The 20501-nt window shown below is 37.5% G+C and overlaps 1 protein-coding gene across 1 annotated transcript in view; it reads right to left on the bottom strand.

The window, feature by feature from the left end:
• Window positions 1-574: 574 nt before the first annotated feature.
• Window positions 575-20501, bottom strand: part of LOC114659374 (endothelin-3-like) — a 96249-nt gene continuing 76322 nt past the window's right edge. The window contains exon 4 of the mRNA XM_028811828.2: window positions 575-2077. Coding sequence (XP_028667661.1) covers window positions 2047-2077 — 31 coding nt within the window. The 3' untranslated portion in view covers window positions 575-2046. The remainder of the gene's footprint in view (window positions 2078-20501) is intronic.

Below are 20501 nucleotides of genomic sequence, written 5' to 3'. Positions count from 1 at the left end.
CTTACAGAGTTTCTTCAGAATTATTTTTTCCATAAACCTAAGAGTATTTAACCTCTCAGCCTCAACATTGAAAATTGAGCTTGTTAAAGACCATGAAACGGGCCTAATCCAGAGCCTTCAAGGGCGATTACCTCAAGACACTTTGCTTTTGACAGTATGAAATGTAACTATATGTCCAATATTATGATGACTACATCCTACTGACATTTTGAAGGGGTGTCTAATTGTGAAGAAAGTTCTTCAGTTACACAAGAATTCTGCTGGTACTCCTAAAGCTGACTGTCCTTGCCATAACAAAAAATCCAATGAAAGCCTTAAAAGTGAGGCTCTGAAAAGTAAATCTAAGGCCTGCTCGCCAAGACAAAGGCCATAGTGTTTTTGATTGTGTTAATACAAAAATTATGTCTAGCATTTATGTCAAGCCAGTGAAGACAGTTCAAATACAATTTGCAATTTAATAAAAACAATCAGCTGTTGGGTGTAAAAGACTCATGTTAGTACTAATAACTTTGAATTGCAGATGCACATCGAAAATATAAAGTTATGTTAGATCGAAATGGACATGTACAAAGTATGACAATTCTTTACATGTGCATTTTATTAGTGTTTCTTTTACATAAGAATACATTGTAAGCACTGTATATACATTTATTCAAGACATCCATGCACCTTCCTTTAAATGGCCATGAAGATCAAGATGACCCTATCCTGGCAGATTTTGAGCACAGCTTCAAAAAAGTCTGGATGGAAGGACAGTACACTCTGGAGTACACTCTCAGTCACGGTTGAATAACGAATCCAAATGCACTTATTTGAGAGAACCCCAGAGAGGCACTAAGTGAGTTGGGAAGCAGGGCTGAAGCCAGGGAGTGGGGAGGCAGCAGCGGCCACAGAATGTACTCGGTTGGTTAGCCTGTAGGTTTCAGTCAAGTCAAATTATGTAAATTCCAGTTTCTGCCCAAAGTACTTAGTGAATTGAAATTTTGAAAGTGCTTCAAAATGGGCTTTATTTTTTTATTTGAATTTCTTAAAGAGTACAACTTATCCATAGGGTTGGGGAAGGTTTTGAAATTTAGTAAAGCAAGTCCAGCAGTCTAAAATAACAGATTAATAGAGTATGGTTTTGGAAAAAGAGTTTGCAAACTGGAATAAAGTTTCTTTTTACAATTGCTCATTAAAACTTCCCAAATGGTGACAGACTGCATGTAAAATATCCTTGTATTTATTTAGGTGCTTGTATCCATTAAACTGCTGCAAAAGTGTGCCAAAATGTAGCTTTGCTCTATGACTAGCCTCGTCTTTATCGACAAACCTGTGAGAGGCCTTACACGGACGAAGATGTTTCTCCTTACAGTGCTAAAGTTCATTTCCACAGAAGCACATTATGGACTGAAGTTGTATCCAATTAGCTCCCCAGGATTATGTAAAATATTCAGTTAATCCAAATATGATTTTCAAGACATCCACAAAACGTGTATCAGGCAAACTGCCTGTGTTCTGGTTTGTAGCCATGGAAGCTCATCATAATTGACACAAATTACTTAGCTCCGGGGTATCCATGTCCTAAAAATGAGCTCAGAGTTTGTTTCCTCATCCTCACAGCAACTGCCATCAGTGTATTAACTGTAGAGTATCATAGCAAAAACATGGCAAGTTGCATCTTTTTGGGTTACACCGTCACAGTCCTTCAGCACTTTCAAAGTGTGCTATCCCCCTGTTTTCGTTGTAAATTCTAATTCTCAATATATGGGTGCATATACAGTATGTGTGTTAAATATTTATATAATATACATATATATTTACTGTTATTATGTACATATATGTGTACTTTAGGCCTTTAAGACTTAGTACACCTTGGCTATTTCTCCTAAATGTGATGAGTCCATTCTATAGGATACTGAGTCATCGTACTGAAGTCATAACCCATTGTGTTAAAGAACAGGAGTCTTTTTTTTTTTTCTTTATTTCCACCATAAAATAGCCAAAGACTTGCATGTAATGAAAAATAACATGAAGAATCATCTTGCTGTGATGCACTACATGATCTTATCTTTTTATTTGCTCCCACTTCAGGTCCCTGTTGAGATAAGAGAGACATAAGGAAAAACATCTTATTAGCACAAGTTAAGTGGCAATATATTGATAACAGTATTCTTTATACTGATGTATTTAAATAGTCTACACCTCTTAAGACTATGCACTGCACCCCTTACTCCCTGTAGCTTTTCAACAGGCTACATGCACACTCTCTTCCAAATTCCATGTCAGCCAGCTGCTGCACTTCTGGCGCTGATATCAAAATGGACAAGCTATGGCATTTTTCACCTGATCGCTTCAAGACGTGGTCACACAAAGAGCTAAAAAGGAGAAGGGCTTCAAACTATATGTTTCAAGCTACATCAACAATTATGAAAGCAAGATCCTGATTTATTAAAACCTTTTATCGACTATGAACTTTCATGGGACAAATATGCAATTACATTAGGCATCTGTAAAAAACAGTTTCAATAATTAGTCATTGAACTTCATTCAGGGAGAAGTGAATATATATGTAAGCTTAATATTGCAACGGAGCTGGACAAGTTATATCAGCCAGAACTGAGCCACCAAAACAGTGAGCTGGCATTACATCATTGATAACAGGAGCTCCAATAAAAACAGCAGCCCTGCAGCCGCATGTACTTTTTCCAACTAGTGTGTCAAAAGGCAAGCAGTGAGCCACCTCAAAGTGCCATGTCAAGAGCTGAGAGTCTATTCATTGTGGCGCTCGGTGCTGATGCTACAATCCAAATAACACGTAGTCTGCTGGACATCTTACCTTGTAAAAAAGCAAATACCTGTCTGAGCCAGCAAAACAGTGAATGTCAAACCGCTGCTTCATTGTTAAGAGTTTCAGATTATTTAATCAGCTGGAAAAACTTCTCTCTGAGAGACATGTTTTCATCAAGTGCCAGGTTGACAACTGCTGGATTAGGAGCCGAAGTGCAGCCATGGTCCTGGAGGATTTTATCATCATCCTCCGCCTCTTTGCCTGGTGTGTCTACCTCTGTCGATCGCCTACTTCACTCGCAAACCCCTGGTCTTGAAAGTGGAATGGACAAACTATTCCACTCAAACAACGCAGGAACTGCTCCCTTCTTCAACAGTCGCTGCCATCTCAGATTATGACTCATGAAAATCTTAATTAAAATGCCAGCTACAAACTTGGGTATAATGACCAACCGTAAAGCTCTCACTCTCCAGATAGCAACATTGTATAGAACTGGATGAAAACTAAGTACCTTGTTGTACTTACTGGAAGCTGAAAAGGTTCACAACAATGTTCAGCTGTAGGGGTCTCTGCACACTGAAACTAAACTTCTTTTTCACAGATATTCTCACCATTAAACAAAAATCACAACTGCAGTATGGACAATGGAAGTGACTGAGCTGGCTGAGATTTCACCAGAAGTACGTCAACATTACCTAGTACATGTAGACCATTATCTATTTTAAGTGAAGTTTAAAGAAGAAGAAGGACTTTCTATGGGCATCTACCGAGGGGAGTAAGAATGGAGGCACTATTTACATTTGCTGTCTTCACCTTAATTGAGTTGAGATGGAATTACCGTGCCAAAACCATTCATTATTTTAAGCGTTCAACCTTTACTCTACAGTGATGGCTTTAACTATTGTACTTAACTATATTTCAATCTTTGTAACAAATCCTTATTTGTAATCACTCTGTCTAACAACTGCTGTTATACGTGTATCCAGAGTTCACTGTCCACATAAAAACTGTTATATTCTGAATTTGCATTAAAAAGATGTAAAAAGTGTGTGCGACAGCAGAAAGTGAAAATTACTCGCCCATCCAGAATATAAGAATAGTGTGCCACAGCCAGTCATAGGGTCGCTGTTTAATAGTGTTGTACTGAGCCCCTAAGGAAAAATGAGCAAAAAAAAAAGGTAGTAGTTGTGTGCTTTTAATTTTTCATTATCATTTTTTGCCTAATTAAATGAAAAATATTTACAAAGTGGACAAGAAGAGTAGATGTCCAACATGCCCTCTGGTCGCCATCCAAATACCATTCAGTTTTTCAGTTGGTAAGCAACTGTTCTTTTAAAACTGCCACATTTTATTTTGCTAAGCATTATATCTATTCCTTATGTGTTTTAAATGTTTATTTTATACTAGACATTAAGCCTGTTACAATAACGGGTGCTAGAACAGTAGTCCATAAACATTAGTAGGAACAGTCTATATTAAATGGCAAGAGACCTTTTACCTCAATAAATTTTTCCCGTAAAATGCCTGTAATTTTCTCTGACAGTAATACTGGCTTTGCTGTCCATAATATGCGTTCAATTTTCTGTCACAACGGTGGGCAATCAGCAGATTCTCCCCAGCAACTGATGTAATGTGCGCAAAAATAAATCTACTTTTAAAAGTCATCGTATTGTAATATCATGAAAATTCGTATGTTTAGGAAAACCCCTTCAACGACTGACACTTTACCGGGCCAAGCTTCTTAATCGCAAATCTGACATCCTCAGGGTGAACACTTGCACAACAATGGGGAAGCTGGTCGTGTTTTATGTTTTAGGTCTTACCTCATTTACCGATATCCAGTTTTCGATATTTTATAGGTCCCACCCACTCTGTCTTGTGTGACGCGTCAGGCGGTCATCGCACCATGCCCCTCGCATGCGCACTTCACCAGAAGACACACACACACGGACACTGGACGCACACAGGGGTTTTATTAAAGAGGATTACAGTACAAGCCCATTAAAGAAGTAATTAGTGTGTCAGATTCTTTATATTATGCAGAGGCCTCCCTGTTGGCTTTTACATATACATGTTTCCACCCCGAGTGTGTGGACATTTTGTTAACTCTGCAATAACTGACTTCAAAGGCCATAACAGCAATTTGAGCATAGATTTGACCAGTGGCTGACGACACAGTCCAGTACACACAGCAATGAACTTTCTCAGAGTTAAAGACTGATAGTAAAGTATCGATAATAATAATTCTTTGCATTTATATAGCGCTTTTCTCACTAGTCAAAGCACTCAGCAATTGCAGGTTAAGGGCTTTGCTCAAGGGCCCAACAGAGCAGAGTCCCTAGTGGTATTTACGGGATTCGAACTGCCAACCTTCTGATTGCCAGTGCAGATCCTTAGCCTCAGAGCCACCACTCTGCCAGACTTTTTAATTTAAACATCAATGTTCACATTAAAAGTATTAATATTACACATTTTCAATATTATGCAAGTTTATTATGTTGGTTTATTATGTTTGGACATGTTGGTGAAGGGAACAGAAGAGATGAGGAGGTGATGGGTAGGTATGGTGTTAAGGAGAGGAATGGAGAAGGTCTGATGATAGTGGATCTTGTGAAAAGGATGGACATGGCTGTGGTGAATACGTATTTTAAGAAGAGGGAGGAACATAGGGTGACGTACAAGAGTGGAGGAAGATGCAGAAGAGTCAATCTGAAGGTATTTGAAGACTGTAAAGTGGTGGCAGGGGAAAGTATAGTTAGACAGCATAGGATGGTGGTCTGTAGGATGATGTTGGAGATCAAGAAGAGGAGGAGACTGAGGGCAGAGCCAAGGATCAGATGGTGGAAGTTGAAAAAGGAAGACTGCAAGGTTGAGTTTAGGGAGGAGGTAAGACAGGCACTGGGTGGCAATGAAGGGTTACCAGACAGCTGGGCAACTACAGCAGAAGTAGTAAGGGTGTCAGCAAGAAGGGTGCTTGAAGTGACATCTGGACAGAGGAATGTTTGCTCTGAGGGCATTGATGGAGAAGTATAGAGAAGGCCAGAAGGAGATGCATTGCGTCTTTATGGACCTGGAGAAGGCATATGACAGGGTGCCTCGAGAGGAGCTGTGGTATTATATGAGGAAGTTGGGAGTGGCAGAGAAGTACGTAAGAGTTGTACAGGATATGTACGAGGGAAGTGTGACTGTGGTGAGGTCTGCAGTAGGAGTGATGCATTCAATGTGGAGGTGGAATTACACCAGGGATCGGCTCCAAGTCCTTTCTTATTTGCAATGGTGATGGACAAGTTGACAGACGAGATTAGACAGGAATCACCGTGGACTATGATGTTTGCTGATGACATTGTGATCTGTAGTGATAGTAGGGAGCAGGTTCACGAGACCCTGGAGAGGTGGAGATATGCTCTGGAGAGGAGAGGAATGAAGGTCAGTAGGAACAAGACAGAATACATGTGTGTAAATGAGAGGGAGGTCAGTGAAATAGTGAGGATGCAGGGAGTAGAGCTGGCGAAGGTGGATGAGTTTAAATACTTGGGATCAACAGTACAGAGTAATGGGGATTCTGGAAGAGAGGTGAAAAAGAGAGTGCAGGTAGAGTGGAATGGGTGGAGAAGAGTGTCAGGAGTAATTTGTGACAGACGGGAACCAGCAAGAGTGAAAGGGAAGATCTACAGGACGGTAGTGAGCCCAGATTTGCTGTATGGGTTGGAGATGGTGGCACTGACCAGAAAGCAGGAGACAGAGCTGGAGGTAGCAGAGTTAAAGATGCTAAGATTTGCACTGGCTGTGACGAGGATGGATAGGATTAGAAATGAGTACATTAGAGGGTCAGCTCAGGGTGGACGATTGGCAGACAAAGTCAGTGAGGCGAGATTGCCTTTGTTTGGACATGTGCTGAGGAGAGATGCTTGGGTATATTGGGAAAAGGATGTTAAGAACAGAGCTGCCAGGCAAGAGGAAAAGTGGAAGGCCCAAGAGAAGTTTTATGGATGTGGTGAGAGAGGGCATGCAGGTAATGGGTGACAGAGCAAGATGAAGAGGACATGAAGATATGGAAGAAGATGATCCGCTGTGGCAACCTCTGCCACTACACTGCCCTGCATTCAAACTGGCCGTGCTGCGGTCCACCAACCAAAGCAGTGGGACTGTGTATGTGAGGAAATGGTAGAAAGAAAGCAAACCATTTTTTGGAGTTATTTTACTCCACTGAGTGAACAATAATGAAGCAAAATGTGATACATCTCAGAAAACTGTACATTATTTTTGCAATACCACAAATCTAATAAAACACATGAAAGTCAGTCACATTGCGAACCCAAGAAGTTACAACAGAGCTGAACAGAAGAGTTCACAGACATTCAGATTCAAGTCTACTCTTAAAGAAGCCTGCGAGAAAGGCAGGCAGAACTCAGGTAACATCAGTATGTAAGATGATGTAAGGTTTTTGTAATTGTTTGAATAGAAAATAATCAAAGTCTGTTTTTAGGGAGGAGTACATTACATTTACAGCATACCTTGATGAATGGACATACTTCAAACACATTTTCAAACTTTCTATATTTATTATGTCCATTTTGTATGAAAAAAAATATTACTCGATATTATCTTTAAATCCCTCTCCCTAGCATTTGATCTGAGTATCACTCAGCCTGTGAAAACAACGCTAAAAGCGATAGTCTAGAGCGTTACCCAGGCAACAATATAGGTGCATCTTTTCCTCTCACGTTTAGTCAAACCTTTTAATAATGGCGTCTTGTAAAAAACATTTTTCAGCATCCAAAATGTTGCTCCTTAATGAGTGATATGAGCAGTAATGTTGAGGAGCCACTCATCAGTAGTGATGACAAAGTGAACCTGTGTTCAGGCAGTGAAACTGAAACGGACAGTAAAACCGAAGTGATGCTTGCTTGGTATTTGCATCAATATACTTTTTACATTTCTGCTTGCTTACTTTTAGTGTTTTGCACATTTACAGTAAAAACTAAAGTAATTTTTTGAGCCAAAAAATGCAATGCTTTTTACATTGAAGAAGAAAAAAATGTAACACTATCGCTTGTTGTTCCACAGATCATTTGTAAGAATTGAACATGTTTAATAATTTCTGTTAATAAACAAGCAAAGAACTTTGATCTTTGGCACTACATGTAATAGTTTACTAATGCAAAACCTTTAAATTGTGACCGTTTGATGTCAACACATCCTGTAAGTTTTTACAGAAGATTAACCATTCTTGCAAGATGACACTCAGGCTGCATCAATATTGGCATGGGTATCAGTATCGGCAATACTGGCTTCAGTATCACCCGATATCGGATCGAAAAGAAAATCAGCAGTATTTCCCATCACTAGTGTTCATCTAACTGAGTGTTTACACACAAGAATATTACATTTAGATGTTAGTTCAGAAAAAAAATAAGTGCTGTGTACATCTGATGTTCACGCAACAGTGATACTGTACATCTCTTATATAATTAAGGCGGGATTAACACTCCTACCTAATTACCTTCACCAAAGACACACACATGTTACTCAAACATTATGCAACATTATGCAGGTAACACGTGCAAATAATAGTCTTCTCTACTCAACCTCACAATTTTAGGCTTAACCAGTTTATTGGAATATAATATCACAAATTAAAACCTATAGTAAAAAATTCATCGTAAAATGTAGAAAATAGATGTTATTTGCTAATATTGCTGTTTAACACAATTTCTATAGTCCAGTTGCTTTGACCTCATTGGTTATGAAAGTATTCAACCATTTTATGCTTTCCTACCTAAAGTCCATCACTGACCCTTCTCCTTGATCCACTACAGTTCGCATATGGGGAAAATCACTCAGCACCTGGACTTGCCTAACACCTACTGTATGTAAGGGTTTTGTTTGTGGATTTCTACCTAGCCTTCAAGACTATTTTCCAGAGTTGCTTCAGAGTAAATTAATCCAGTTATTATCCCATGGTGGATGCCAGTAGATTATGAGTTTCTTAACAGGTAGGAAGCAGAATATGAGAATGGGCCCCTATATATCAGACTCAATGTCAGTTAGCATAGGCTCACCCCAAGGCTGTGTTCTTTCATCCCTCCTGTTTTTACTTTACACAAATGACTGAAGATCCATGGACAAATCTGTAAAAATCCTAAAGTTTGCATATGACACAACCGTAGTGGGTCACATTCCCAATAATGACGTGTCTTCCTATGAAAGAGAGGTGGGCCATCTTGTAGAATGGTGTTCTTGTAACAACTTGGAGCTCAATGCTATTAAGACATTGGAAATGAGGATTGACTTCCGGCAACAAGTCACTAACTGTCCACCTTTGCAAGTTAATGGCCAAACTGTGTCTGTGGTTCAGTAATTTGAATTCTTGTGGACTTTCACTAATACATTTAAAAAGAAACAAGCACATCACCTCCATCATCAAGAAAGCCAGGGATTGTTTTTCCTTCATCAGCTTAAGAAGCTGGACATATCAAGGCGTATATTGTTAAATTTTTACTCAGCCATCATTGAGAGAGTTGGTTGCAGCACATGATTTTTTTCAGCTGAGAAAATCATTGGCTATCGTCTTCTAACATTAAATGATCTGTTCATCACCAGAGCGAAAAAGAAAGCAGGAACAATTGGTGCTTACTCCACCCACCCCAGCAGCCATCTGTTCATTAAATTGCCATCACAGAGGAGGTACAGGTCTATTGTGACCTGAAGTATATGCCATCTCTGCAGCTTCTTTCCTCAGATTATTCCAATCCTAAAAAAAAACTTAAATAGGGTTACTCCTGTTTTTGCAACATATAAATGGTAACTGTGCTGTTTGTCTATTTGTAAATACTTCATACTTGCTCAAGTTGTACTATTTGATATCTATATACTCTTTTATAGTTTTTCCATTTATTTGAGATAACTATTGAAGTTTGCAATGGTTTTTGTTGAAGAAATTGTTCCATTTGTATAGTGCTTTGCACAGTGTAGGGTTAATGGTGGGTTGAAATTATGTTGTCTCGAGCTGGTAATGTCTTATATCCCATGTTTTGCACCTAAAAAAAAGTCAATTCTGGTATGTCAGTCAGTCATTGTCCAACCTGCTATACCCTAACACCGGGTCATTGGGGTCTGCTGGAGCCAATCCCAGCCAACACAGGGCGCAAGGCAGGAACAAACCCCGGGCAGGGTGCCAGCCCACCACAGATTCTGGTATGTTTCACATGTTATCAGTAAAGTGATTCTGATTCATGTCATATCGGAGTTGGGCAAACTTTTTTCTCCGAGGGCCACATAGACATCTGTAAGTTCTCTAGGAGGCCACGTGTGACAAAAACCTAAATTTGCTAAATAATGAATGATATTTTCACATAAAAATACATTATTCATATAACTATATAACTTTGGTACACAAAGAAAGGAGCCAAATAAAATTAGCTTTTTGCTGTACATCATTTTCTGATAAATTGACCTTAAAAACTGCAAGACTATCATGGCATATTAGGCACAGTGCTTTACTTTCAACATTGTATGTACTTGTATGTCCATTCCTTGTTAAAAACACAGCATTCACCTTCAATGTTACGTTTTTTCACAGTAGCACTCATGGTTAGGGATAACAAAATCTAAGATATAATACAGCACTTGGACGATTTCAGCTGAATTAATTTTAGCAATCCAAACACACGTGCGAGAATGCATGGACTTACATAGCAATCGGTCTTCCAACCATGTACAATCGAAACTTCAGTATATGCGTATGGTTATACATATCACAAAGTCCACTTTCATAAACACAAGCTTCTGCTTGTACACATGTAACATTATTAACAAGCTTGCTCATTTGCTCACATGTTCCAAAATGTGCACAGATTATGTATTTCATTATGTCATTTTTGTTAATAAAATCACGATTTTAAACTTATGCATGGGCCATTCACATTGACATTCACATTTTGTTAACAAAATCATGAAGGTTTTAAATTTGTGTGCAGACTGCACAAATTGACATTATGGGCTGCATATTCTTTTTAAAGTGCCTCATAATTCAGTGCTTAGTACTTATGTACATTTTGGAATAACCAAGAAATGCCTAACAATATTGACACTCATACCACCATAATTAGTGGTTTTAGCTGTGGTCTAACATCTCAGTGAAAAATGATGTTAACTGCCTCAGTAAAGTGTTCACAGTTCCTGCATGAGAAAGTACAGTAGCTGAGATGGGCATGTCTGCTATAATATTTGGTGACTGAATTTCAAATGAAGAAGAAAACAAAACTAACTACTGACATTCATTCACTTAACTGTGTCAGATAATGAGGTAATGTAATTTAAAGGAGACAACACAAATTTGGACTATCAGATAATCATTATAATCATCCATTAACTACCTCTAGCGAAAGGTGAAAAAGAAAATTGAGCCAAGGAAAGAAACTGACATGTAGCAAAAGAGAAATGGTAGTGAAGACTACAGCAGGGAAATGGGGGAGAATAAAGGATACAGAGGAAGGTTGTACCTGTTAGGTGACACACCAAACCAATAGAAGGGGAGGGCACAGTTGACCAAAAAATATTTCCTTGTAATTTTCATAATGCTGTGTTATTTAAGATAATTGTCTGCACCGTGTTGTTATTAAAGCTAGTTTCATCACTTACAATTTGAAAGGCATTATATTACAAAGATGGTATCAGAAATGCATAGGTTGAGATGGAGATTTTGTTAAAAAGTTAGCCGAGGCACAATATATAGATTTGTTGGATTAAAAAGTCTACGCCAGTTGGAGAATAAATGGAAACACATATTTCCAGTAGCCCTTCTAGTTTAAATGTACTTTATAGAGCAAGGGCTGTTCTGTTTAGTCTGTCCAATTTAAAACTAAGGATCTCCGATTCAACATCTACTCCAGTGCCTGTCACAGCTTCTGCTTGTATTCTACATCTTAATGAATCATACATTTAATATCCTCCATTAATTTTATTGCAAGCTGGTAGAATAATCTACATCAAAAATCAAAATTTATGTAAATTCCTCAAACCTGTAACAGCTCACTCTTCTGCTGTAAATGAGGTCACAAACCCAGCCTTAAATGAGACAGGGGAAAATGCTGCGGACTAAGCCAACATCAATAAGAATCATATAAGATTAAATCACATTGTTCCCCTCCAAGTCCCAGTATATAATGAAAGATAAGCACATCATCAAGATGAATTATATGTACATATATAAACACAGAAGAACACTTATAGGTACCCATGCATATACATTGTATAAACAGTTATGCTGTTTTAATGGTAGGAATCTAAACTCAAAAGAATCACTATTCACATAACAAACATTCCACCCCCCATACCTTGAAACACCCATATACAAAATAAACAGTAAAACAATGGCAAAGTCTGTGCAGGATATGTAACAAACAAAGTCTAGATTTGAATAAGATACTATGCCAGGTGGAAACTAGAAATGTAGAAACAGCTACAAGTAAGTTGTTTGTAACGGTCCTGATTGAGAGAGAATTGGAAGATGGTACTCCTCCCCCCAAAAAAAGAAAAAAACAAATTGATCTCACCATTCTGTTAGATAGAGATAGCCTGTTTAATGCTTCTTACCTTTATTCAAGCCAACTTACTAACTGTGCTTTGTCAAATATAAGCAGATGAGATTGCCAATGTGTTATATTCAGTGCTGGCACACATCTTCTTTGACCTTTTCTACCAAAACACACATTATTGGTTTTGTGAGTGACATATAGAAAATGTGGAACCTTATTGCTTTGTTTCTTCTGTTTTTTAATTGGATTTAATTTGGAAATAATAGTTGAAAGAAACAAGAAGTATCACCTCCTAAGAGCCGTAACATTATCTGCTGCCCTACTACTTGCTTTAACGGAACTGGAAAAAACTGTACGTGCACACTATCCACATGTACATTCAGTGAACAATACAAAACTTGTAAGCAGAAATCACATATCAGTATTTACAGTATCTGCAGCACTATAAACAGAGTAGAAGCCAGATAGGAGACAATGAGCTCCATCCAAGTAATTAACTCGTACTTGTGTTCCTCTGGGATGTAATATGCTTTTTAGCAAGTTTCAGATCAGTGAGTACTGTCAGATTGGTCAGTGCTAGCTTCTGTTTCCTTATGTACATTGGGTGTTATGAGGTGACGTCACTCATGTGGCACACTTGCAGTGTTTTTAGTGTCTGATATTCAGACTAACCCTAATCCTAAACCTAATTTACAAATTGAAAAAAAACTGAAAACAGGTTTTGTGTTTATCTGCAGTGCCAAGAATTACACACATGGTTATGTAAAATACATTTGCTTTTTGGAAGGTGATATAACTTCCTTAGACCTGGCTCGTCTGAATTTTATTTCCAAATATAATTTTAAAAAATCTGAAAGTAAAGATTTGCTGTGTGTAGAATTCCAAAACAGAACTGTTTTAAATTTTACATTTCTCTGTTCACTTACATTGACTGCGATGTTGTCACACACGTGGTGATTAGGAGACAGCTAAAGGGCTTGAGTAAGTGTAATACTACATCAGACCAGGGGGGTGGCGGAGTGTGCTGACTGTCTCTCTCAGTTCCCTTGCAGACCATTCCCTGGGAAATCACGCCAGGTCCTTGGCACCTCTGATGACGTCACTTCAGCTCCAGCATAGATGACATCATTTCCTCTACCAGCCCTTAAAACTGTCATCTTACAGTACCTCCAAGTATTCTGTTCTGTTTTGGACTCGGTCTTGTAAACAACTCAATCAAATTTCAACATTTTCAACCAAGGATCATAATGTATGGGTGGCTGCACCAAACCTTTCTGATTGTCTAGAGTCTTTTTGTGACAGATGTTTTGACTGTGGGGATTGTTTGTTCACTTTGTTCAAACGATTTGCTGGTGGAGTTGGGACAAATACATGTCATTGCATTTTGCATACATTTCAAAATGGAAAGTTTTTTACTCAAATTGGTTTTTCTGAACAGATTACAATATGCAAGCTTTTGAGGCAGCTCAAGGCCCCTCCCTTCAGGCAAGGTTTTCCCTCACTTCTCATTGCATCCATAATGGCTAAAATGGTACATCCACCCTACTACTTCATACTGGGTTTGAAACAGGTACAGCTGAGTTGCAGTGGGGATTTTAATTTGGGTGCTCTAGTTCTCCCCTTATGCATTCTGAAATCATGCTTGTTATTTGGTTCTTTTAGAATGGTTCAGTATCGCCATGAGCTCATGTGATTGACTAACTTCTGAAAATGGGTTCAAGAATCTTGTTCATTGTCACATGTACAAAAGCATACTGAAATTCTTACTGGTTACTGTCATTACAGGTATGCTCAAGACTGCTGTGAGTTTAAATTGGCAAAATTTATATGGAAATGGTTGGCTAAATGGACAATTGTTGTTCATTACCAACCTGTTGCATTTACCTCTCTGTTTAAAAGACCAAACTTCTTTTAAATCTCATATATTCTTTCATTTTTCCTTAATAAAGAGGATGAAGGATTGAAAATAAAGAGCAATCTTTCACAGGTACTTAGGGGATGCATAGGTCAGTCTCCACAAGAGACTATGAGCAACAGGAAAAACACAACAACTGAGGCACTGTCTCCAGCTTTTAAAAAACAACAGGTCTGATCTTAACAAATCACACATCACCTGCAGTTATGGCATTTTGAATCCCAGTGAGATGCAGGAAACACTTAAGATCTGTGGTTTTGATAAATGGGCCATGCTAGTAAAGACAAAGGGAACAGGAACTAGTCATGTACAACTCGTGCTCAAAGACACATTGAGTAATTTGGACTCTGTTATGTAACTGTGGCACTGTAGTTGCAACAAAACCATACCACATAAGAGCTTGAAAGAATGGCATCTTAAAACTCTAAAGTACTATTTATTTCTGTGTTTTCCCTTATGTTGAAGCAACGTCTTTCTGTTTGTTTATTATGTACTAGTGGATTAGTAATAGTATTTCAAACCACAAAATCATTTAAAAGTTGTATGCCATATTAAAAGATTAACTTACAATTTGCCAGGACATTTCATATTGTGCCTGGTCTTTTCAGCTTTTATCTCAGCCAGTAACTCTCCGCCACCTCACCTCAGCTCAGGCCATTGATTTCTAATGGGACACCGAACAGGTTGTCCTCACTTCCCTGTTCACTTACTGGCTCCAGTATGACTCTAATACTGTTTCCTTGTCTCTAACAGCTTTAGCAAGCTGTTTATGCTTATGTTTACTTCAAAGAGGCTTGAGACGATACATCACTACAGCCAGAGTGTGTGGATGATTGAGGTGCCTGGTGCTAGAAGAGAAAATTCAGATTTCCCCACTCATAAGCATATTTAGAATGGTGACAGGTTTGAGTTGGTTACAATAAATCCTCTTCTCTTGAATAATGTACCCTATATAGTATGTCTGGCTATTACTTAGTCATGTCAGGGTAAAATGAAGATATTGGAATCAGCCACAATTATCTACTCAAGTTATTGTACAGTGTTTATTCATTTTAAAAGGTGCTTTTACATTGTAACTCTATTTAAATGATCGGGAGTCAGTGGCTTGGCCAGTAGGCACTTCCATCTGGGAACAGCAGTTTTAGATAAAAAGAGATAAAGAGGTAACATGATTGAAGTGTTTAAAATTAGAAAAGGAAATAGAACAGTGGCTCTAAAGACTGTTATTTTAAAACACATATTTTAAAACATTAGGGAGGTTTTTCTTCACACAGAACCACAGACACATGGAGTATATTATCAAGTACTGTAGTATGGTAGACAGTAGGACGTTAGGGTCCTTCAAAACTTGACTTGATGTTATATTGGAAGATTAAATGGATAGGACTAGTGAGCTCTGTTAGAAACATTTAGTTGAGGACAGGCCATTAATTCTAATTTCCCAAAGTACCAAAGGAAGCTTATTACTTAATTTGCACCTTTATGCAGAAACACCAGTGCAGGCAATGGACTCGTTTCCCCATCCAAAATTGGTTCCTGCCCTGGTATTAATTTTAACAGGATAGCAGCTAAGTCCCCAAGACATTCTAATGGGAAAGGAAGGCCTAGATAATTATTGAATTAATAATTTTACAGAAGAATTGGAAATCATGGGATGAATTTTGTACAGTATTTAATAGAGTTAATTTTATTAATTATTTTGTTGAGAGGTTGAGCAGAAGGATGTTATTTTATATTTAGCATTGACTTTTGCTGCATTGGATGTTCAAGGAGTTTGTGAAGATGGAGTGAATGATAACAAAATTCCCAGCTTATGCCAGCAACAAGTTCTAATGAAGGTTGGATATTGCCATTAAAATAAATCAGGCACATTGTGCACTATATTATTCTATATTCTTTAAACATGTTTTGTAAATGAACTTGTAGGAAGATCTCAAATTAGATGTTAACGTAAATAAAGTTAGTATCAAAAAGCAGTGACAAAGTAATTAAACAGAATTTTATTAACAAGAAAGTGACACAGAAACTGAGGAACACTAGAATGACAATTTACTGTAAAAATTTATTTGTTTGTTAAGAACTGATATAGCCAAACCTTTCAGCTCAAAGAAGCCCAGAGTATATAAGCAAATTAGAAAACATTTTGTTCTTAAATGAGGAGACCTATGCATAAACACTTTTACTTTTTAATTGACTCTGTGTCATTTTGCTATGGATGAGTCACAAATGAAGCGTTTCAGAAACAAACAAGAACTGATTCAAGTCTGAGCTGTGACTGAAATTAGAAAGGTAAAATTACAACCATCACCAGGGTGCATTTTGAATATGTCAATGCATAGCCATTGCAGAATAATCACTGAAGAACAGAATCAACATACATGTGTGTTCTAGTGTAAAGAGACTTCCCTATCAGATTAGTAAATAACGTCAGATCTGCTGAACATGAAGTAATCAAGTGGAGAAAACAGGAGGGATAAGAATATCTAAACTCAAGAACAAGATATTTTATGTCAGGAAGAGCAGCCTATCACCAGTCCAGTACCGACCTCATAGAGTGAACAGAAAATGGAAGCAGACATATGCTATGTCATGGCACACAGTGTAGATATGGCCTGCTCCTAGTATCCTATACAGAAAGCAAGAGGCAGTGCATCCTTTCCACTTATGTTTAATGTGGAAATATTCTTTTTAATTTAATCCTGGGGTCTCTAGCCAGGTAAATGGAAAATTTATATGTGTTTACAATGGAGAATCGTAAAATCAATGGAGAGTTCTACTAGCTATGATGTGAAGCAGGCAGGCAGGCAGGCAGGGAAAGACACCTAATGCTTGACCTTTAAAAACAAATTAAGCAGGAAACCTCCAGTCACGGCATGAAAATATTAACAGCTATACTATAATGAAAAATGACAGATAATATATCCATCAAGAATACATGATGAAAAATATATCAGCATGTAGATCTAAGTCATCCAGCATTACTTAGAAAATTGCATCCACTCGTGATTAATCTTTACTTTCTGAGCCCTAGAAAACAAGTTTCTTGCATTTTGAAACTTTTGCACGTGTTTTTCTTCTTTTTTTTTTATATTGTCATAATTGCTGTAGTAAACAGATACTTCATTTTTCCCCAAGCGGAGACTAAAATATTACAGAATTTATTTTTCCCCAGGCGGAGACTAAAATATTACAGAAGCTCAAAAATACAAATATTAAACAAAATTCAAACAAAAGCCCTCAAAACAAACATAAAAACCAATTTTTTTGTATAATAGAGAGCTGTTGGTGTCAATAGCAGGCTTGTAGGCGGCAGTAAGGCCCAGCTAATGTCAGAATGATTCATTATTAGAATCTAAGTAACAGAGTGAATCATTTCTGTTGCTGAGTTGGCCGGGGATGATGAAACTCATCTGCCTAGACAGTAACGTGGATGAATTCAGTCTGCATTTCAATGTCTGGATCACACTTTTGTTTTAATTATAATGTGCTCACTTTGTTGCCATTGCTCTGTCACGCAGATGTCCAGTCGCCCTTATGGTTTTTCCACTTGGTCTTATTGTATCAGACGAAACCCATCCATTATTAAGGTAGCGACTGAATTAATAAAGTCAACTCAGCACCATTCTGTGTTTTGTGTTTTTGGAATGCAGACAACATTTTGATATCTTCATGGATATGTTCCATATTTATCGTTTGCCATGACTGTTGCTGGTCACATGACAAGCTGAGTCATCATTCCCTCTAAATTTAAGATGGTGGTGTACTGCCTTTGGGGTTCGAACATAGAATTAAATTACACAAGACACATCATGGATTTTAGTGATACATAGGTGACACAAATACCAGTCATGTTTGAAGACCATTTGTTACAAATATCTTTCCAATGATTTTAGTTTAGAGTTCTGCTTTTTAATGCTGCTTATGTTGCTGTTTTCAGTACTTTGATCATTTGCATGTTTTAAGGCAATGCCTCTGCCTGTCCCATTTCCTTGGTTATTTTCCTTATCCTTCAAAACATACTGCATCACTAATCATTCTCAATTCTTAGTGATGTTAACTCTTCTTTTAATTTAGCAATCAAACAAGCCTATCAAATTAAAAAAGTGGCAAAATAACAATAATGAAAAACACAACATAGAAACGTTGTAAAATACCTGTGAACAAGACATTAACATTTAGTCTATTCATCCATGTTTATTTAGTTCAAGTTATCTTTTATGACAGCAGTGACCACAACATTGAAAGCTGAACTTATTTAACAATCTCTATTCATTGTATCCAGCAATAATGTGTAATTGTTAACTAGACAGTGAAACAAACAGAATTCACTGAAGTATTTTCAAGAAGTGGAATCTGATAAATGCTTTATATATGAATGCGCTCAATGCTGTTAAAAATAAAGCAGTAGCTGGGTAGAGGATTTCATAGTTTCTTTTTAAATAACTCACAACTCAGTCTTTTGCCTAATACTTTTGTGCCCATTCAGCAGCAGGAGAATGTATAGTGGTCTAATTCCGCAGCCTGCGTACAGATCGTGTTCTTGTGCACACTGCCTTATGAGTTCTAGTTTAATAAAGATGCAAGGAATTCTTCTTTGAATTCCAAAATGAAACAAACTACCCTATACTTTTGACGTTATTTCAATCTAAATTAGCAAAAAAACTATGCCTATACCCATTCATAACTTTTTTTTAATAGAACATTATTGACAAGCATGGTTCCTGATACAATAAAGTTGATCACTGTCGGCTACTACTGATATGAATTGAATTTTGACATGAAAAGATTTAATAATTATAAGAAAGTTTCAAGCAGAATTTTTCATTTCTAAATCCTTTGAAAAAACTAGCAGCCTTACAATTTTAAACACTAAAAACATTTTGAGTATTTTAGTCCTGGGAGTGTATTTGGTAGACACATAGACAAAGGAAAGGAACCAGAAGATGGAAGCAAAGTCAAAACAAAGCTGACTTCAAAATCAGTAAAGTAACCTTTGTGCATCTAAACACGATGCAAAAAACAAAGCTTGAAGTCTTTCAAATTTTCCTAAATAAAGTTAAAAAAATCAGAAACGTTTTTAGATTGTATCCATAAGACTGGACAAGGTTAGGTTTGTGATGCCAGCTAAATAATATACCATTAACATTACACAACACAACTGCTAGGGGGCATGCTTCCAGCAACAGACATCCTCATTTTAGAAATGGAAACAAAAAAAAAATGCATCATGGTAGAGATAAAATATAATGATAAAAATAAAGTACAAAACCCCAAAACAAGAGTAAAGCACATAATGAAATTGAAGCTAAAAAACTACATGATCCAAACCATAGGAATCAAATATAAGGTCTTCAACAAAAATTTATTAAACCCACAAAAAAAAAATATCAAAGGTAATAAGAATCATACTGGGGACTGATCATAGCAATAACAACTGCCTTACCTTTAGTTGTCAATGGCAATGTCTTCCGACAGAGAAAATGATAAGCTGTCATTATTATTCCCATAGCATCAAGTGCAGCTTTTCCATACAACTGACTACGTTTTTCGTTAAGGCTATGTCACATTAGATGACCTTTCCAGCAATTTTCTGTGGTAACCTTCATTTACATAATGTGAGCAAGTAAGAGGGTGCACTCCCATGAAGTCAGTCATCTAATGTGTGGACTGAGACCAACTAGTCTGTGACTGGTTAAGACAAAATCAAAACAGGTTCGGCTTCCTTGTTAGTCAGAGGGGCTGGCTATGTACACAGGTGAGCTCACATACAAATGAACCAATGAATGCTCATCTGGAAGTACAATGTGTAGAATGTAGCAATGAGGATAAAGAACACACGTTTTAAACCTCACACACAGAACAGAAGCCCATCTGCCTGATGACATGAGTTTTACATACCATAACAGAATCGAAAAAAGGATACAAGGGCAGAGATTCCTGTTGAACTTGCTGCAGCTGTTAACCCTTCAGAAAATGCTATTCTGTCAGGCAACTCTCTTTTGGCTGTAAGATAAAGGGGCAAGCAAGACTGCGCTGGAAGACTGTAGTTCAGTTGTTATATATGACAAAGACTGGGATTTTAAGTCATTTAATTTGACATGGGATCAGCAACTGCAAATTGGCAAATGTGACATGCTCCATGAGAAAAACTCGTGTAATGTGACATTGGCTTTACACAAGCTTCAAAACTATGTTGAAATTTTAGGTTCTTGTTCTTTAGTGGGTTAGTTCATGCTTACCAAAATATTGAACATTATAGAAATGCATTGACAGTACT

The sequence above is a fragment of the Erpetoichthys calabaricus genome, chromosome 10 (genome assembly GCF_900747795.2).
Source record: "Erpetoichthys calabaricus chromosome 10, fErpCal1.3, whole genome shotgun sequence".
In the NCBI taxonomy this organism is placed as follows: domain Eukaryota; kingdom Metazoa; phylum Chordata; class Cladistia; order Polypteriformes; family Polypteridae; genus Erpetoichthys; species Erpetoichthys calabaricus.
The sequence above is the reverse complement of the archived record's forward strand: the minus strand, read 5'-3'. Positions and strand labels throughout refer to the sequence as shown.